The 21,626-nt window shown below is 39.8% G+C and overlaps 1 protein-coding gene across 2 annotated transcripts in view; it reads left to right on the forward strand.

Moving 5' to 3' along the window:
• Positions 1–21,626, forward strand: part of VCL (vinculin) — a 111,360-nt gene that overhangs the window by 78,987 nt on the left and 10,747 nt on the right. For both annotated transcript variants that reach the window (XM_037803697.1, XM_037803696.1), the window contains exons 7-17: positions 114–204; positions 1,038–1,185; positions 4,207–4,360; positions 5,088–5,263; positions 10,483–10,673; positions 11,866–12,065; positions 13,235–13,363; positions 17,057–17,206; positions 18,758–18,866; positions 19,956–20,258; positions 21,474–21,598. In XM_037803697.1, the coding sequence (XP_037659625.1) occupies positions 114–204; positions 1,038–1,185; positions 4,207–4,360; positions 5,088–5,263; positions 10,483–10,673; positions 11,866–12,065; positions 13,235–13,363; positions 17,057–17,206; positions 18,758–18,866; positions 19,956–20,258; positions 21,474–21,598 (1,776 nt within the window). The remainder of the gene's footprint in view (positions 1–113; positions 205–1,037; positions 1,186–4,206; positions 4,361–5,087; positions 5,264–10,482; positions 10,674–11,865; positions 12,066–13,234; positions 13,364–17,056; positions 17,207–18,757; positions 18,867–19,955; positions 20,259–21,473; positions 21,599–21,626) is intronic.

The raw sequence follows: 21,626 nt of genomic DNA on the forward strand, positions 1-21,626 counted from the left end.
CTATAGGACTATCTTAGCTAGTGTATGTTAATGCTGACACTTCTCTGTCTTACTTTGTATCACTGTATCTAAGTTTTGGCAAAGAAAATAATTGTGGGGATTTCTTTTCAAAGGACACCGAAGCCATGAAGAGAGCACTGGCCTCCATAGACTCCAAACTGAATCAGGCCAAAGGTTGGCTCCGTGACCCCAGTGCCACCCCAGGTAAACTTCTGGCTCTACTTTTCTCATAGATATAACAAAAAGCTAAACACCAAGCAAACAAAATAAAAGAAAGAAAGAAAGAAATCCTGCCATAACCTCATAAGCCTGAGATAACTACTGTAACATTTTGGGGCACACCCCGTCCTCAGATAGTTTTGGCAAGGTGAAGCATTACCAGGCCTTCTCATCTGAAACTGTATCAGCTCTCATCATGGAGGAATAAACCAAGCAGAGCTGGGCATTCTTTGCAAAATTATTGGTTCACGCCTTCCCAGTATTAGAAAGGTAATTGTTTTTAAAAAAGCTCTGCTCTTCTAGTTCCCATTGGGCAAACATCCATTTCCATAAGTCAACGAATACTTAATTATGCAGATTAAATGATGATGCCGGTAAGAATTGGAAGGCAAAGTTGATTATTTAAAGATAAGATCCAAATAAGTTATTGAGCTAGGTTTTACGGATTTTCTAATCTAGTATTTATTCAGTTTTAGAGTAATATTTGAATGAATGTGAAAACCCCAATGGAGGTTGGAGGTGCTAAGCACTCTTACAATGTTTGAGCCTATTTTCGTCATTCATGTTCTTACCACAAGCTGCTTACTATCTCCAGATGGATGTGGTTCCTAGTATTTTTTTAGCAATGTCTGTGGTTGAAACCTCGCCCTATTGTTCTAAGGGCACTGTTTGGCTATTAGCTATCAGATGTAGGGCCTTCTATTCACTTGTCATTTAAAATCATCCATTCCTTTGTGAATGAAATGGCTTGTAAAGTATCCTCTCTAAATAATTAATATGTCAACAATATAGATATTGAATATCTCTTTTCATTTTAGGGGATGCTGGTGAGCAGGCCATCAGGCAGATCTTAGATGAAGCTGGAAAAGTTGGCGAACTCTGTGCAGGCAAAGAACGCAGGGAGATCCTGGGCACCTGTAAAATGCTAGGGCAGATGACTGATCAAGTGGCTGACCTCCGTGCCAGGTAAAGTACCTCTGATCTTAAAAGAGCAGTGTGGGTAACACATAGGATCTCACTCCTAACAGGATGACTCAGAAAGCAAATCTCTGCCAATTTTACTCAATTGTCTTTGTCTAATAGATAACATAGATATTATATTCTATTAATTCTTTTGAGGTTGAGGTGGAACTTTCCCTTTGCTGAAAGTTTTTGGTATGCAAATACTTTGTAATAAAGTTGAAACTTATTCTGTAATCAGAATTGAAATAGAAATCGGGTTATTCAGTTTCTAGCCATATGCTTGTGAAAAATAGGACAGTGGTGAAGTCTGGCATGGGTAGATATCCTTAATGAAGGATGGATAAAAATAAACCTACAGAGTGAAAACATAGGCTTTATTTCATGTGTTGTTTCTGAAATCGGTTAAATAGGTTATCTTCTGAATAATTTCAGAGCTGTTTGGCAGTTCTATTTTATCATCATTCCTTTGGTTGAATAATTCTTTTACCTCCTTCTTACCCTCCTCAAGTCTTGACTTTTAGAAATCAACCCCCCCCCATAAACTAAGTATACAGTTTGCTATTGAATAAACTCATTTTAATATAGGTTCATTTGAAGTTCTGAAAGATCCTCATTTTAATGGAATTTTATGGTACAGACATTAAGAAAAATGGAAATGTGATGAGACTGTAGTATAGAAAAATTTAATTTTGCTTTGAGATTGTTATGAAACACCTTGATAATTTGTATATGCAGGGTGTCCATACAAACAGGACTTGTAAGTGCTCCTTGACGTATTGCACACCATGCACCTGGTCTCAGGTGTACACACACAGTAGACTTAAGAATATGTATCTCACAGGAGTGGATCTTTTATGGATCAAGATCACTTTTATAATCTGATGAAAGCTATTAACTGCTCTGTAAAAAGATGCAAATAAACATGCCCACCCAATAGTAATTTCCAGGGGCCTGTGGACTCACTGTAGCCCTGGAAGCTTGAGGGGCTTCAGGTTGATTCTCTATCTTAAAGGGGAGAAGGAACAGCCAAAATAAATATGGTCCCAGTAGGCTCCATAAACTGTTTTCTCCTGCTGCAAAGCAGTCTTTCCTATAATGAGCGTGACAAGAACTTTGTAGAAAGGACAAAAAGAACTTCTGTCCCCATTTGGAGAAATGCCAATGCAGTTTGACAAGATTCTTGGCTCTTCTAATTTCTCACTGCTGGTTCTTGTATCTGCAGCATTTTCACAGTGTGGTAGACAGTTTTTGCTTGGAATTCTCAAATACACAGTTGTATGTGTTTAGAGGATGATGACTGTGAGCAAGAGAATGAGGTAGTTGTGTGAGCTCAGCCATGAATCTCTGGAAAGAGAAGAGGTTGGAACAGTGATGAGTAGCCATGGGCCTGTTTTGTGGGAGAGCCTGCAATATCCTTTGATGATGAAAGATTAGAAAGCTATCTCCTTGTTATTCCTTCTTAAATATCCCCAGCCATTTAACACTTTAGTGGCTGAAAAGTGGTAACAATTTCCTCATTGATACTCTTCTATCTAGTCAAATAGGGTTTCCAGGTGGCAAGAAGATAAAAGAACATATTTTTTTCCCTGTGGGACTCAATAAGCCTTTTTTTTTTTTGAGTGAAGAAATGGTGCAGTCCATAAGCATTTTTACTTTTTCACAATTGGACTTGTACCAAAAAGGTTCTTCACCATGAATTACATTAGATTGAAGGGAAGAAGCAAATTAAATTGTAAAGAGTATGTTTTCCCTCAAGTACAAGTAAAAAAGTGTAGTACTTTATATACCTGGCAATAAGTTTATGAAGTTCATTGCCTCAAGTATTGTATAGAAGAAAAATAGAGATGAATTTAAAAAGAGGATAGATGAATGAATGACACATCCATACTATTATCAGGGAAGAAATGATGTTTTGGCATTTGTCCTGAAATTGGAAGCTCAGATTAGGATGCTCAGCCATGCTGCTCTACCAAATGGTACAGTTGCTACCCCTCTTTGAGTTTATCAGGCTGGGTGGATTAAAACATATGAGCTTGAGTGGCAAATCTTATACTTTTATGACTTGGAAAGCCTTTTACATAGGGAAAACAAGGTTCCACTAGGCACATCTCTGCTGAGAGAGAGAAATAGCGAAATTAATTCTTTAGGAACTTGATGGGGAACAACAGTTTCTTGTACTCTCAGCATTATCTGGTTTAGATACTTATAGATTACGTAGGAATAGAACGTTTAAATGGAACATTTAAAAATTTATCATTAAGTTCATTATAGTGATAATAATAATTCAGTAATAACAGTAGATTATATATGTGTGTTGCTTTATTGCCAAAGTGTTCTCAAAGATATTATCTTGATGCTCAGAATAACTCTGTTAGATAAGCAGGGCAGCTATTGTTACTTATCACCCCTCATTTTAAAAGTTAGGCAACTAAAGTCCATGGAGACTAACCATCTTAAAGCAAGGTTCCACAAGTACCAGGAGTCAGGATTTGAACACAGATCTCCTTGCTCCCAGTGTGATGTCCTTTTAATAACAGTGTGTGCTACCTCCTGAAACACTTTCAATGTATACTTGCCCATAAATAAGACAATCTAATGGGCTATTTCTAATGTACCTATTACCATGGTGACAGAGCCCTCCATAGCAATAACACAAGCACATTTTCCCCTTGAAGTTTAGATTTGGTTACATAATCACCACCAAGAGGAGACTCAGTATTATCAAAATTTGCAAGCCTGGTCTTCAAAGTCGTTGTGTAGTTCCATAACGCTAATGCTTACTTTTTAAAGCAAAGGAGAAAATAGATGGTTTAGGTGTCTTGCTTTGTTTATTTCGTGATATTATTTTGTGTGTGTGTGTGTATGTGTGCTATCCCAGATTTACTGGGGAATAGCAAAAAAAAAAAAAAAAAAAAAGAATTCAAGCATGTTAACAAAAAGACATGTTCTTTGCTGTTAGGGATATCTTGCTATTAAGTATTTGAAAGGGTGTGATGGCAGTCAACATCTGTCTGTTTTGAGTAGAGGACAAGGAGCCTCCCCGGTGGCCATGCAGAGAGCTCAGCAGGTGTCCCAGGGTCTGGACGTGCTCACAGCAAGAGTGGAGAACGCAGCCCGCAAGCTGGAGGCCATGACAAACTCAAAGCAGAGCATTGCGAAGAAGATTGACGCTGCCCAGGTAGTGATGGTGGCTTTCAGGGCGGGTAGGGAAATCAGAGAGAAAGAGAAATGTTCCACAAATATCCTCTCTCTCCAACTGTCATACCTTGGAAAGAAAGAGTAATTTATTTTCTGGCCTGTTACTGTGGGTGGATAATGGGGGTTTCTGAGTGATGACTGATTCTCTGCAGTTGCCTGTATTAACACCTCCCTTACCACTACGGGTTTAGGCTAATATTTCAAGCTTCATTTTGAATACCTTGATTAGTTAAAAGTAAGCATACTTAGTACCAACAGAATCCTACTTCCTGATACGGATTACAATATGTTAAAACTGTTCCTCATCTCTGAATTCACAGCCATATTTGGTCAAAGCAATGTTAAAGGGTTAAAGTTTTCTGATATGAGTTTTTTGTAAAGTGATTTTCAAGCATTTCAACAAGAAACACAGACGGTTAAGAAACTGCAGAGTAATAAGGTGTGATTAATTCAAAGATGAGACAAATCTTTTGAAGGTATTTTATTCTAATGAGGATAAAGAATTGTTATTAAAAAGATGAGAGATTGAGTGGATCTTTCCTGAGCTAAGACTTATGTAACACAATAAGGATCAGCTTAAAACAAAAAAGATTACTGGCATGCCTTGTGATTACTTTAGAAATCATTCCGATGGCCTTATTAAGTTTAATAAGATGTGGTTCATGAGTAGATCACACTTTGCTTCTTCCCCATTTCTATGTGTGTAGAATTGGCTTGCGGATCCACATGGCGGACCGGAAGGGGAAGAACACATTCGAGGAGCTTTGGCCGAAGCTCGGAAAATAGCAGAATTGTGTGAAGATCCTAAAGAAAGAGATGACATTCTACGTTCCCTTGGGGAAATATCTGCTCTGACTTCTAAATTAGCGGATCTACGAAGACAGTATGTATTTAATCCCTTAAATTACCCTGAAAGCTCTCTCTCTTTACTAAGTACATATATAGTTTAATTCCTATAGGTTAAATGCGTGTAAGATATTTGTCCACCATATTCTCATTGATTCTGTGTGAGATGGCCAGGTCAGATACCATCTTTGTTTTATAAATGGTGTAACAGGTTTAGTAATTTATTGCTGATCACACAGTTTTAAATTGGTAGGAAGTTGTTAAGAATTCCTTTTTTTTTTCAATTAAAAAAAAAAGGACAAAACCTAAGCTAAGACTTTTCCTTCTACATCATGTTTGTATCATATCTGTTCTCCAGGCATATGAGCAAAATAACTTTTGTGATTAGTTATGAAGAGACTGTGGTGTGCTCATGCAAGAGAGTGTGTGTGTGTGTGTGTGTGTGAGAGAGAGAGAGAGAGAGAGAGAGAGAGAGAGAGAGAGAGAGAGAGAGAGAGGTGTGTGTAAGTAGGTACTTTTTTCCTTCCTCAGCAATGTTATTTCTTAGTAGTAATTATAAAGATTGCTCAAATGGCATTTCCTGGGTGATTATAAAGGATCCTCAAATTACATTTCAACCTCCCCACCAAAGCTGCTTCTTTTAAAGGCTTTCATGGCACTTGCTTTGATTGTTGCTTTCTTTTAATAGTTTTTTCTCTTTTAAAAAAAAAAAAAAACAAAAATTGCAGCTCATGCTAATGGGAATAAAAAAGGACACTAAGAAAGGCTACACTGTAAAATAGTGAAAGTTGCTCTCTGCCCCACTGCAGTTGTCTCATCCTGTACTCTGGGATAATCATAGTTAAGTGTCTTGCAAGATACTCCTCTTCATTTAACTTGCATTTTCATTTCCCATTCTGTCCCGGGACAATGCCTAACCTTTTCCCAGTGAGGGGTACTTTAGAGTTCTTTGAAGTTTTATATTGACCAAGAGGGCAATATTGGCTGAAGAAAGCAACTTTGGTCTAAGGATGTGAAATAGATTTGATGGGAGCAGGGTATATATATTTTAGGAAGGAGGTTGTAGTGATGGAGACCAACTTAGGTAACAACTCAAATTTGATTATATATCATGTTCAGTCATTTGGGTGCTACTGCTTTATTCTCAAAATCTTGAAGTATTTATGTTGGGAAATGTATTATTTAACAGTTTTTAAATATAATTGTCTACAAGGTTATGTCTCTGTTTGTTAATATTAACCCACTAATATTGCCTGCTTACATTCTTTTTAGATGTTATACTCTTAGGACCTAACAAAAGTCCGTATACATAGTAGACACTCATTAAGTGTTTCTTTTATTTTATTTTTAAAAAATTTTTTTATTAGAGAAATTGTGGTTTTACAGAACAATCATGTATAAAATATAAGATTCCTATATACCACCCTATTATTAACACCTTGCATTGGTGTGGTACATTTGTTACAATTGATGAACGCACATTTTATAATTGTACTATTAACGATATTCCATGGTTTAACTTAGAGTTCACTGTATAGTGCAATTTCATGGATTTTTTTTTAAATTTTATTTTATTATCATATATACAACTGAACATTTCTGCTTTTAATCACATTTAGATACATATTTCAGTGCTGTTAATCACATTTACAATATTGTGGTACCATCACCTCCATCCATTACCAAAACATTTCCATCATCCCAAATAGAAATTCTGTACTTTTTAAGCCTTAACTACCCTATTCCCATCCCATCCCCTGGTAACCTATATTAGATTTTGACTCTATGTGTTTGCTTAGTCTACTTATTTCATATCAGTGAGCTCACACAATATTTGTCCTTTTGTGTCTGGCTTATTTCACTCAGCATGAGGTCTTCAAGTTCATCCGTATTGTCTCATGTGTAAGAACTTCATTCCTTTTTACGGGTGAATAACATTCCATGGTGTGTATGTATATGTCACATTTTGTTTATCAGTTGATGGACATGTGGATTGCTTCTACCTTTTGGCACCTGTGAATAATGCTGCTATGAATATCAGTGTCCATCTGTCTGTTGGAGTCCCTGCTTTCAATTCTTATTTACCTAGAGTGGGATTGTGGGGTCATATGGTAATTCTATACTTTACTTTCTGAGGAACCGTCACACTGTCTTCCACAGCAGCTCTAGTATTTTACATTCCCACCAGCAATCAGTGAGTGTTCCTATTTCTTCACATCCTCTCCAAAACTAGTAATTTTCTTTTTTGTTTTTTTTTTTTTTTTTTTTTATTAGTAGCTATTCTAGGGGGTGTGAAATAGTACTCATTGTGGTTTTGATTTGCATTTCGCTGATGGCTAATGATGTTGAACGTCTTTTCCTGTGCTTTCTTGCCATTGATTTGTCTTCTTTGGAGAGATGTTTATTCAAGTCTTTGTCTTAAAAAATTTTATTGTTTGCCTTTTTGTTATTAAGTTGAAGTTTTTCTTTATATATTCTGGTTATTAAAACCTTTATTGGATATGTGGTTTCCAAATATTTTCTCCCCTTGTGTAGGTTGTTTCATGATGAAGTCCTTTGAGGCACAAAAGTTTTAAATTTTGATGAAGTACTATTTATCTATCTATCAAGTGTTTCTTAATAATTACAAGATAATTCATAATAATGGTGGTAGCAGCAGGCCTTCATGTGTGGTCACTCATGCTGTCACTGGGAGTATAACATACACTTCTACATACATACACATATACATACACATAAATATACATAACATCCTGACAGTAGGCATAGCCTTGATCAGAGTCATGGTGAAGAACCTGTTTGTCCATCTTTATAATGGAGAAGATACAGAAATTTAGAATCATAATGGAGCTCTTAAGAGAGTATCTAAATTAGTCATTTCCAGAAGGTAGGCTTATATTTTCAGTTTTTATAGGTGAGACATGAGATTAGTCTGAAGGTTGGTTTTTTTAATGTCTGAGTAGATTTGAGATATAAAATGAGTCAGACTCTTTGTATGTTCGTAATGGTTAGAATCTGAAGTCTTTGGAAGAAGGTTTAGAGGGAAGTTATCTCCCTTTGATTTTTCCCTTTGTGATATAGTTGTGCTTGTCTATATTTCTGTGTTGATGTTTCTGTAGAGATTTTTTTTTTTTTGCAAAGAACTAGCTCAAGTAAAAGGTGGGAGTATATCGAAAGCTTTAGAGGCATCTAATGGAACCCAGCAACTTGAAGTATGGCCAGGCCTTGTGGCACCTGAAAGTACCTCTCTCCATCTGTTAGCTGTTGTGCAAAGTTTTAAATTTTGATGAAGTCCTATTTATCTATCTATCAAGTGTTTCTTAATGATTGTGAGATAATTCATAATAATGGTGGTAGCAGCAGGCCTTCATGTGTGGTCACTCGTGCTGTCATTGAGAGTATAACATACACTTCTACATACATACACATACACATATACATACACATAAATATACATAACATCCTGACAGTAGGCATAGCCTTGATCAGAGCCATGGTGAAGAACCTGTTTGTCCATCTTTATAATGGAGAAGATACAGAAATTGAGAATCATAAAGGAGCTCTTAAGAGAGTATCTAAATTAGTCATTTCCAGAAGGTAGGCTTATATTTTCAGTTTCTATAGGTGAGACATGAGATTAGTCTGAAGGTTGGTTTTTTTTATGTCTGAGTAGATTTGAGATATAAAATGAGTCAGACTCTTTGTATGTTCGTAATGGCTAGAATCTGAAGTCTTTGGAAGAAGGTTTAGAGGGAAGTTATCTCCCTTTGATTTTTCCCTTTGTGATATAGTTGTGCTTGTCTATATTTCTGTGTTGATGTTTCTGTAGAGATTTTTTTTTTTGCAAAGAACTAGCTCAAGTAAAAGGTGGGAGTATATCGAAAGCTTTTGAGGCATCTAATGGAACCCAGCAACTTGAAGTGTGGCCAGGCCTTGTGGCACCTGAAAGTACCTCTCTCCATCTGTTAGCTGTTGTGCAAAGTTTTAAATTTTGATGAAGTCCTATTTATCTATCTATCAAGTGTTTCTTAATGATTGTGAGATAATTCATAATAATGGTGATAGCAGCAGGCCTTCATGTGTGGTCTCTCGTGCTGTCATTGAGAGTATAACATACACTTCTACATACATACACATACACGTATACATACACATACACAGGGTCCTCTATTCTGTTTCTTTTTGTGTATTGACTTTATTTATTTGGGGCTTCTTCACCTGGCTTTGGTATGTGGCCCAGGCTTCATGTGACTTTCCAGCTCCATCCTACCACCAGCTGACTAGACAGTGTTTTTTTTGTTTTTTTTTTTAATTTTATTTTGAAATAAATTCAAAGTTATAGGAACAGTTGCAAAAACAATACTAACCCCATACAAAGAATTCCATCCTACCCTGACCCCCCCATCCCCCGATAGCTCAATCCACCAACCTTAACATGCTTAGGCAGTGTTTTTGAAATGTGGATACTATTGGTATCTACCTCTACCTCAGAATCACCTGGGAAGGTTGTTAAATATATAGGTGCCTGGACCCCACCCCTGTAATACTGAACCAGAATCCCTTTTGATGGTGGGCCTAACTAGCTGCATTTAAAGTGCCTGACTGTGGGTATGTTGTCTTTGATATAGGTAACCACTCAGTCCAATCAGTATGGTAAGAATTGGGGATTATGAGATACCAACATACGGCAAAAGAAATGGCTAAGAGCAAGGGCTCTGAAGTCAGTGCTGGGTTTGAATCCTGAGTCCGCTCCAGGAAGTGAGGGCCCATGGGCAAGTTAGCCAACCTTTCTGTGCCTCAGTTTTGAATTTTGATTAATAGGGACAATCCTCCTAGATGGAGGTAAATATTAGTAGTGAGGATTAAATGAGTTAATACAAAGGAGTGCAGTGGTACTTGGCAGAGGTAGGGCTCAAAAGATATTACTTACTGCTGGTTCTATAACTACTCCAACAAAAAATATAGCTGCCTGGGCCCACCTCTAGTAGGTGTTGTGACTAGTGTTTGCAGAGACAGCAAGCTGAGGGGTCAGCTAACCTAGTGCCCTCGACTGCCCCAAACTCATATTTAATATTTTAACTGGGATGAAACAATCTGAATTTAAATTACTAATTTCTTATTCAAGGTCCAATAGATAAAACCACTCTCTTTTCAAATCAGGTTAGTAACAATCATTGCTTGTCACTGGCAATTAAGTCATCTCAGTGTAAATAGTATCTGTGTGTGACAGGATGGCTTTTTTTTTCCCCTCTGCAGGGGGAAAGGGGACTCCCCAGAGGCCCGGGCACTTGCCAAACAGGTGGCCACAGCCCTGCAGAACCTGCAGACCAAGACCAATAAGGCCGTGGCTAACAGCAGACCCACCAAAGCAGCTGTCCACCTTGAGGGCAAGATTGAGCAGGCGCAGCGCTGGATTGATAATCCCACAGTGGATGACCGGGGAGTAGGTAAGGCCCTCATTAAACTGGCCTCAGTGAAAGTAAGCAGGGTGTACCATCTGTAATTAGGTGCAGAGGTTCCTCAGCCACTGGTGAGCCGGTTGCTCTCCGTTGTGGCTGTTCCTAGGTGTAGCTGGTATGATTCCTGTGGTTTAATCAAGAAGTATTAGGGAATAAATGACTTCACTGTGGACAAATAGAAAAGTCTTCATGTTGGAATTGAAACTTTGAACTAATTACTTTTAGTCCTATGTATGCATCTACTCTCGTGTTTCTCAGTTATTATAGTCCTTGCAAACTGCCCAGTTAAATTTAACTTTTGAAGATGAATAAAAGGCACCTAACTACCAAGGTTATTTTCAGCTGTGAGGGCTCCTGTGTCACCCAGTCACCTGGAGAGCTGTAGCACTGATAACCTGAAATGTGGATTTTTGGAAGGCTTTAGGAATAGATCTGTAAGGATTTAGCTAGCCCTTTGAAGCTGAAAGATCTACTTACTCCATTTGCTGTATTTGTTGGATAAAAAGATAAATTTTTAAAATGGTGATATCTACTCTTGGTAAGGATAGAGGGCAACAGACAGATAATATAATTTACTGGTGGGGGATAAATTGATACAAACTTTATGAATGGCAATTTGGTATTATATGTCAAGAGCTTTAAAAAATTCATATTCACCGGCTCAGCAATTTGACTTCTAGGAATTTATTCTAAGAAATAATTAGAGATGTTTCTAAGAATACACACACACACACACACACAAGGATGTATATACACAGTGTAAATGTTTAATAATAGGTAAATGGTCAAATATTTATGGTTAATATGGTATTAAATATACTTTAGATTATGATTTTGAAGAATACTTAATGTGAAAAAATACTCATTTTAAGTTTAAAAAAGCAAGGAAAAAAGTTGGCATATAGTATGATCCCAATTTTGTAGAAATATGTGTGTGTAGAGGTGCATGCAATGCAGAAAAAAAAGTCTGGAAGGGGAAATGTTCTAATATATTCATCCCTGAGTGGTGGGATTGTAGGCAGTCTCTTCTTATAAATACTTTTCTGTATTCCCCATTTTCTTCTGTCATTTGGGAAAAACCCACTAAATGTTATTATTTAAAAAGAGAGAGCCACCCGGACAGCATTGCAGGTGCTGTCTCTGGATCCCTGTGAGTTTCAGTGTTTTCCTCTTGGTCCAGGTCAGGCTGCCATCCGGGGGCTTGTAGCCGAAGGGCATCGTCTGGCCAATGTTATGATGGGGCCTTATCGCCAAGATCTGCTTGCCAAGTGTGACCGAGTGGACCAGCTAACGGCCCAGCTGGCTGACCTGGCTGCCAGAGGAGAAGGGGAGAGTCCCCAGGCCAGAGCACTGGCGTCTCAGCTCCAAGACTCCTTGAAGGTAGAACTCAGGAGTGTGGGCCATTAAGCTTCTTGTGCTTACTATTATTGAAAAACTGGGGGAGATTGTTTGTTTGTTTGTTTTGAATAGATAATTAATTGGGTCTAGGGAAAGTGAAAAGAGTGTAACCAAGGATATAAGGAAATCCAGGCTGGTTAGGGGAAAGCTCACCAGTGTGTGCAACATCTAAAGCTGTTTCCCAAATTTCACTTAGTTAAGGCTTTCTTCGTGATTTCTGGTCTACCCACTTAATGCCTGTACTTTTATTTAGTCAATATTTTTCTTAAAATGGACTCCTTTTTTTTTTTTTTTTTTTTAGCTTAAATTTATTTAGAAGAAAACTTTTTAATAATCTTGAAATCATGGGTTTGATAAGCTAGTTAAATATTTTCTGATATTCACTGAAAGAAACACACAGTACTAGAATAAAAGCATTTATAGTCTTTGTAACACCTCAAATCCTCTCAGGTGTCTCCAGCCAGTACGTGCCATCCACCTTGAGGAACACTGGGGGTGATGGAGACTTCTTTGTATAAATACAGGAAACTTAAATTGGTCTAAGTGTGATAACTATACACAAAAGTTTTAGTGACTTCCGAGAATCCTCTTCTTTAGACCCAGTTAAGAAATGGATATATATTTTGTTATCAGGTTTTTCTAGAGACTTAAGAATACCTGGAATGAAAAAGATTCACATTCTTGATTTCTTTCCTCCTAAGATAATAAAATGAAAATTAAATTTCTGTGCTTATCTTAGTGAAAATTAGAAATTTGACACTGCACCCATCCAACAATCCTTATAGTTACTGTGATCTTTATCAAGCCCCTTCAGCATTGAAAATGGTGAGGAACTCTAGCCTCAAGAACTTCTTCAGGCTCAACTTCTTGAGCCTCAGTGTCATTGTGTAGAGGCCCCCAAGAGAGGAAGGACGATTCCTTGGTTGGGTGGAATAGCCTCTAGGGAAACGTGAGCATATCATACCCCTACTAGACACCAGTCTCTTGAGGGTAGGATTTTATCCTACACTGTTCCACACTAGCTCAGTGCTTTGTACACATTTGGCACCCACTAAATACATGGAGGAATGTGTCAGTGACCTGAGGAAGGACATCAGCAGATATGCTTGCAGATGTTCCTGGAAATTTTCATTTGTGAACAATTTTTTTAGGATCTGAAAGCCCAGATGCAAGAGGCTATGACTCAGGAGGTGTCAGATGTTTTCAGCGATACCACAACTCCCATCAAGCTGTTGGCAGTGGCGGCTACTGCCCCGCCTGATGCACCCAATAGGGAAGAGGTAGGTATCTGAGTCTTCAGTTTCTTCTGCTGGCCATGCATGTATGTGTGTGCAAGGTGAAATGTGAGTACAGTGTTCATCAGTGGCAGTGGTTGGGAGATTGTGGGTGAAGGGTAGAAGGGGGAAGGCCCCTTTAAGTCACCGGCTATATCAGTTGGGAATGTCTTTAGTTGCAAGCAGTAGATGACCTAGTTGTCAGAGACTAAAACATTCAAGGGCGCATGATTGTTCTTTAAACCTACAACTTCACAAACAAACAAACAAGCATATAGGGGTCTATTTTTCATCACATAACAAGGAACTTGGAGGTAGGTAGCCTATGCATTGGTCCAGCAGCTTAACATCATTAAAGCTGGCCCCTTGATTTTCTTGGGCTTTTTTCTCATGGTGTGAGATAGCATCATGTTCAAGGCAGGAAGAAATGAGGGATGGGGTGCTCCAGTGATAATTGTCCTTTTTATTAAGGCACTTTATTCTCAACACAGAAGCCAGGGCGTTCCTTTTAAATCATTTGGTATCATTCCTCAGATCCTTCTGATGTCTTCCCGTCGCAGAATAAAGCCAGAGTCCTTAAGATAAACAGTAAGGCCAGGGAAGTGCTGGTAAATCAGCTCTCAAGGGGGAAAAAGCCCTGATTTGCTGTACTTGTTGATTTTCAGGATATAAATATTCCCACAACGGTTGTTTCACTGAAAGGACAGTTGGGAAGAGATGGGCACAGCTGGCTCTTGTGAGCTGGAGTGAGTGGGTACCAGCCGGCTTCAGCACACCGCTGAACCTAAAGGCCCTGTCCCCGTTGACGTCTCTGGCCTCTTATGGAACCCCTCTCTCCTTCATCCTCCTCTGTCTGCATCGGCCTCTTCACATTGTATTCCTAGTATTCCATGGATATTTAAGTATGTTCTAACCTCATGGGTCTTTGCACTTGCTGTGTTCTCAGGTCTTCCCATGTTAACTATATATACTATTCATTCACTTTCTTCAGCTTGCTACTCAAATGTCAGTTTTGGGTGCCCACTTATGTAAAACAGCAATCCCATACCTGCTCCAGGCATTTCCTAATCCTGCTCTTCTCCTTAGCATTTGTCAGCATATGACATAAGATATATTTACCTGTTTTATTGGTTGTGTTTGTTGATCTGTCTCCCTTACATTAGTATGAAAGCTCCATGTGGATATGGGCAGGGACTATGTTTTGTCAGTGCTTATTCCCAGTTCCTAAAATGATGCCTGGCACATTGTGGGTACACAGTAAATAGGTGCTGAATGAATGAATGAAAGTGAAGGCTTTCCCAGAAATCCTCTGCGAACCTTTGCTTACATTTCATTGGCTGGAGCTCTGTCACTTGGCTACCATTAGCTGCAAAGGAATCTAGGATAGCAAGTATTTGGTTTTCCAGCCTCTCTGGCATTGGCAACAAAGGAGAAGGGGTTTGGGAATACTTGTTGGGTCAGGCACATAGGACAATGCAGAACTTGAGGTGGAGGTCTGTGTTACTCTAAATGACCCCAATTTTCTTTCTCTAGCCTTGGTTACTGGGCAGTTCAGCTCATGGTTCCTTAGGCTGAGATGATTTGCTGTTTTTCCATTGCAGACTTCTCTGTGTTTCAGACTGGTAGATTCAGCTTTATGCTGGTCATCTCCATCTAGATACTTCATAGGTGCCTCTACATGTTCTGTCGTTCTCCTGATCTCTGGAAATTTAGAAGTCATCGTTGACTCTTCTGTTCCCTTCACCTTCCCACAGCAATAAATAACGAAAGCCCTGCTAATTTGATCTTATGGATATTTCTTGAATCCTTTCCATATTGCATCCCTGCCACCACCACCTCTAGTTCAGGTCCTGGGCCCTGCTGCCTGTCTTAACTGCACAGCCCTGACTGTTCTTCTTTGAGTCTGTTACTAGGCCACCAAAAAAATTAAAATGCAACTCTGACTCTGTTATTCTTCTGCTTAAACCCTTCAATCTTGGGATCTGGCTTCTTAAATACCCTCTCTATATCTATATCCAAGAAATTCCTGTCTCTGATTCATGCCCCAGCAATACCTAAATTTTGCCCCTACTCTGTTCTTTGTCTCTTCCATGTCTTTGTTCTTTCTGTCTTCCTGTCCAACTCTCTTACCCTTCTTCTTTCCTGGATAATTCCTGTTTATTCTTTATTTATCTTATTATCCTTTGGTTTCTGGATAGGTTAAGTGCCTTTCCTTTTGTTCCTGTAATATCAGTGCTTAGCTCTATTATTGTGCTCAGCACACTATATTATATTGTTTACTCCCCCCCCCCCCCCCCCCACAAGGCTATGAGCTCCTTGAGATGCAGAAGTTTTATCCTATTCATCACTGAATGCTCAGCACTTATTCCAGGGTCAGGCACATAGTTGGTGCTCAATAAATTTTGGTTGAGTGACAAAAAAAAAGCAAACTAAGCAGTCAGTTAAATCAGAAGGAAATGCAGACCTAGATGGTCAGTCAAGGTAAGTAAAGCCCTGTAGATCCAGAGCTTAGGAAACCAGCTAAGGTAAGAAACAAGGACTGATGCTAGGAGAAGGTGGCTAGGAGATCAGGGATCTAGGCAGAACAGCTGAGCATCAAACTCAAGAACCCATGTAGCTGAATCCAAATAAGGCCAGGGTGGAGAGGAGACTTCAGTGGATAGACACCGAACCCTGGAAGTGAAATGGAGCTGCTAATGAGCCAACAGACCTTCCAAAGCAGGTGATCATTACAGATTGTCTGCCAAGAGCCAGAACTGGTATCCAGGTATGGGGAGGTAGATGTTCAGGAGGGGGCAAAGGAGAGAGTGGAGTCTGCTAGGCAGTTCCTGACATACTCTGTGAACAGTGTAAAGGTGACCCAGTGCTATCTGATATACCTTGCTTTTCAAGTTTTGGTTTATCTAATTATGTTGTCTATACAAATGACAGAACAGTATTTTGTCATTTTAACTATGTTAAATAGTCCCCTCCATGGTTTGCAACCTTGCATAATATCCATGTCAAAGGAAAAATTAGCTTATTTTAAATTTGAGAGGTGAACCAACAATTCAGTAGATGGTTTTACCTTTGGGGTTAATAAAAGTCAGCCTTTCTTGCCCTTGTCTTTGGCGTGAGTGTGAGCACCAGCTTTTATTTTTCCCATAGAGGTGAGGGGCAGATTTTTTACCTCGTTGATGGTAATGGATATAGTAGGCTTGCTGTCCTAGGGAGCTTGGAGCTCAGTTTAGAATTCTCTGTGGATAATCTTTGCTTGTAATGCACCCAGCCTCCTACAATAGAGCTCGGGCTGAGTTTGTTGTCTTCTTTAGACTAGATGATAAGCTTTGTGGGAATGGGGATTATTTAGTTTTCGTATGCTGTGAATTCCTTGTTGTAGAGTACACAGTGCTTTGTATCCTTCTTGCACAGGTGAGCACTGGTTGAACTGCAATTCAAGTGTGTGTGTGTGTGTGTGTGCGCGCGCGCACACACGTGGTGTGTGTACATATACATGATGCCTATGGCCAAACTTCTGAGGAGATACAGCAAGACCAAGACTTGGCATTTAACTGTTGTTTTATTAAACAGGGTTTGCTCTCAACTCTAATGTCTTTACTTTAGTTGCTGCCTCTGCTTAAACAGAGGGATTTTTTTCTTAGATTTGCTGACCCATTTTATTGAAATGAATTGTCTTGAAGCCTTTGTTTTTCCCTAAAGGTATTTGATGAGAGGGCAGCTAACTTTGAAAACCACTCAGGAAGGCTTGGTGCCACTGCAGAGAAGGCAGCTGCCGTTGGGACTGCTAATAAGTCAACAGTGGAAGGCATTCAGGCATCAGTGAAGACGGCACGAGAACTCACACCCCAGGTTTGGTTTTGCTCACTCTTCATTTAAATTCTCACCATGTGTTATTCATTTTAAAAAAAAACAAACAAAAAACTAATTACGGAACAGTTTATATACATTTTTTGGAACTTATAGTAAAATGCCATTAAAAAAGTATACATATTCAGAATGTCAAACTAAGTGATTTCTAGGGTTAGGGTTATAGGAGACTTTCTACTTTATACATTTTTGTATCGTCAGAAGTTTTTTTTACAATGACTGTGTATTAGTTTTGAAAATAGAAAAAAAAAATAGTAAAGTACCCTGCTCCCCGCCCCCATTAGGAAAATATTTGAATAATTTTGAGAGGTTAGTTTGTTTTGATTTTAGTTATACCTTTCACCAGATCTCTTTGAGGGTTTTAAAAAAATTCAGCTGTGCCATAACCTATTTTCTTGTTTCTAACTTAATTTTATTACCAAGAGATAGTTAGTATGTGAAAAGTATATAGGAAGATTGGGAACAAAAGAAAACAAATTAGATAGGAATTAAAGTTCTGGTAGCTGATGGGTGTTCTTAAAAATATTGAACATCATTTAGAGTGATGTTTTTCTCTATTCCAATTATAGAAAATTCCTTGTTTATTTATTCATCAGATATTGAGTACCTCCAATAAATTAGGAACTATGCTTGGTTTCATAAATCAGTCATCCTGGCTTAGGTGGGAACTTGGAAGATGAGACAGGGGAAATAAGCATTTCTCTTACTCTTTCAACTTTTGCCTATTTGGCATGTTGACAAGTTAGCTGCTCTTGACAAGTCACATATATGCAGCTTTTTTTAAAAACTTCCATAAAATATGAACAATTTCTCTTTATGTAGAATTTCAATAGAAAACTGAGATTCCTAAATAAGAGAAATGGAAAACTGGGTTTAAGACACCATGGGAAGAACTTGGACTTTGGAGTCCTCTGTGACCTTGAAGCTTAGCTTCCTCATCTGTAACATGGAGAGGATCCCTCCCTAATGGGTTGTATTGAGGGCTAAGAAGATGCGTGCATGGCACACGTGCCTGTAACTTACCAGATACTGAGTAAATGCCATTTCCTTCCCTGCGTGCTATCCCTGACAACTGGAGCTCAAACAAGTCACTTAACTTCTGAGTCTCAGTTTTTGCATTTGTAAAGTGGAGCTATTACCTGTCCTGACTCTGTCACAGGGTTGTTGTGAGGATGTAGTAAAATAATGGATGTGGAAGCACTTCCTTAACTGTAGACAGGTATTTTTATTAATACTATTCATAAATCAGTTTTGTTCTTCTGAAATATCCCCTGAATACCTATTTACGTGGCCACTTTATTACCTTCTTGCAGTCAGGCTGTGACTGGTAAACCTTTGTGCGAGGCTTCCTTCTGGGGAACTGTTCACGAGATCAGACCTTATGTGTGTGTCCAGGCTTAAGTTCAGCTTCAAAAGAGACTCCCCTGAGAAGACCATTTTTGGCTGTATAGTGCCATCTGTAGGTAAAGAAGGAAAAAGCTTCCCTGAAGGTTTGTGTTTGAGGGTGTTTACAGGCTGTTTTGTCTTTGCCAGGTCGTCTCGGCTGCACGCATCTTACTTAGGAACCCTGGAAATCAAGCTGCTTATGAGCATTTTGAGACTATGAAGAACCAGTGGATTGATAATGTTGAAAAAATGACAGGTAGAGTTTTATACAATGTTGTTGTTGTCTAATCGATGAGGAATGAGTTCTGAGAAACCTGAGCAGGACTGGGTCTGTCCTCCACTGTACTCAGATAAAGGGGCGGCTGTGTGTGCAGCAGTGTACGTGGCCCAGGGCAGGGCTGTGGAGCAGCAGTGGCGGCTTCTCATTCAAGCCTTGCAGCTTTGTCTGAAGAGAGACTCTTTGAATCTCTTTTATTTGAGTGTCACCCTCCTCGTGTGATATTTATTGTTAAAGCTCCTATCTTCTCTTTGAACAGTGTCTTTGTCCAATCTGAGTCAGAGTTTGATTTCAGAGGCTGGGAGGCGGTGTTTGGGGATACAGTAAGTGTCCTTGTCATTTTCAGTGGGTTCACTTTTCAAGCAACCACAATAGCTACCATTTAATACAACTTGTCTCAGAGTTTTCTCCAACTTATCAACTACATAGTTAAAAAAAAAAGAAGAAGAAACCAACCACCAACAAACCTGTGTCTGTGCAATTGAAGTGGCACCTCCGAATCTTCTTCATTCTCTGTGCAAGGAGGGATAGGAGAGAAGGGAAGAAATGAGGAAGGTAGGCTCTCCAGCTTCCCCACAAAGCCTGCTGTGACGGGGTCCACAGCAGCTGGAGATGAAAGTGGAGCTCCCGAGGTGTCTGCAGAGAGGTAACAGAGACAAGAAACAGGCCGTGAGGGTTATTGGAATCCTCCGTGTGGCTCATCTTGGGCACTACAGGCTGCCAACAAGCAACAGATGGCTGGGGAGTGAGATGGGAAGGGAGAAAATGTTATTGACAGATAAGGTGCTGATGCGGTGGAAGTTTCAGGTGTAATCCTTGTTTCCTCCTGAGGTCATTGCATTTCTGGTTGTCTGTGGTGGAGAAGAGAAGACCAGTGACTGTGACATCCTCACTTTATTTAAAGGTGGTGTTTACCTGGAAGCCTTTGATTGTGTAGGAAGAGCCTTGAGCTGGAGGAGAGAATTCTGGATCTTGTACCTTATGTGAGAAGCTTGAGTGGACAACAGGGTTTCAGAGTCTCTATTCTTCTAAAATAGAAAATAAATTTCCTTTCTGTTCTTCTGACAGGGCTGGTGGATGAAGCCATCGATACCAAATCTCTATTGGATGCTTCTGAAGAAGCAATTAAAAAAGACCTGGACAAGTGTAAAGTAGCAATGGCCAATATTCAGCCTCAGATGCTGGTTGCTGGGGCAACCAGCATTGCTCGTCGGGCCAACCGGATCCTGCTGGTGGCCAAGAGGGAGGTGGAGAACTCAGAGGATCCCAAGTTCCGAGAGGCTGTGAAAGCTGCCTCTGATGAACTGAGCAAAACCATCTCCCCGATGGTGATGGATGCAAAGGCTGTGGCCGGAAACATTTCTGACCCCGGTAAGCAATGCATGGTTGTTCACTTCAGCTGAGAGGTTACCTCAGGAAGCTGACAGGATGGTGAGAGAATATGTACCCCACAACCACCACATATAAACTCTGGGAGCAAAAACTACAGACTTAATTTTAGAATGCTAGATTAACTTTTTTCTGTCAAAATATCCGCAACATTGGCAGGCTTGTTACAAGCTAGTTTCTCTGGACCAGTGTCTCTTGCTTTCTTAATATTGTCTGGCTAAATAGTTCCTGGTCCTATTCAGTTATTCTTTTGGAAATTTCTCAGAAGATGCATGATAAGCAGTTCACCAACTGTTTAGCTTATGTAACTGGCGTAACTTCTCTTATGATTTTCTTGAAATTGTTTTTTCCTCTGTAAAACTGCCTCTCAGTCCAATCTGGAGGGCTTAAGTTTGACCTGTGGGTCTCTTAGATGTTTTATCATCGCTCCCCCCACCCCCCCCCGAAAGAGCCTAGGTAGTCTTCAGCTGGGTTTTGATCATGTTTTCAGTACTGCCAAAGCAGATCATAATTGTAATCACACATTTGTCTGGTTAGAAACATCTGAATTCCTTCCTGCCTGAGCTCCCAATGTTTCTATGAATAGAATCCAGTCAATGTGAGCCAGTGGGAAGGAGGGGCTGCCCTCTTCATCCCTGGCCTGGGCAGAATCTTTCTAATATGCACAACCCACTGTCTGCTCAGTTTCCCAAGTAGAGGGGATTCCTGATTTCTAGGGTACAGGACATGGTAGCAGCAGCTCAACATAGGGGTTAACTTGCTGAAAGTCAAGTAGAGCAAAGGAACAGGGAGAAAGGTGAGAAGCACTCCAGGGAGTGAATGCTTGCCCGACCTGAAGCTCACCTCTCCAGTGTTCTGAGTTCCTGCAGGCTGATCTCTTGATGGCCTCATCTTAAGAGAGGTGATGGTGCCACCTGATCCCCAAAGATCGGCGTTCACTTCCAGGTATCCCTGAGTGGTTGTTTGCTATATAGGCAAGAAGGGCCCCGAGCACCACAGAGAACAGCCGACTTCCAACTCTTTGCAGACCTCAGGGCGTTATTGAAGTTACCTCCCTTCCCCTTCAATAACTGCCTGCAGTACTTACTGGCAGCTTCACATCCAGCTTTTGTTAATGGAAACCAGTTCTTCTGCTGAACAGACAGTGCGCTAGGGCATTGGCCTGCCCAGCTGAACGTTAAGGTATCTTGTGTTTAGGCCTGCAAAAGAGCTTCCTGGACTCTGGGTATCGGATCCTGGGAGCTGTGGCCAAGGTCAGAGAAGCCTTCCAACCGCAAGAGCCTGACTTCCCACCTCCTCCCCCAGACCTTGAACAGCTCCGCGTAAGTGAATTCAGAGAGATGCGGGGAA

The sequence above is a fragment of the Choloepus didactylus genome, chromosome 15 (assembly GCF_015220235.1).
Source record: "Choloepus didactylus isolate mChoDid1 chromosome 15, mChoDid1.pri, whole genome shotgun sequence".
Taxonomy (NCBI): Eukaryota; Metazoa; Chordata; class Mammalia; order Pilosa; family Megalonychidae; genus Choloepus; species Choloepus didactylus.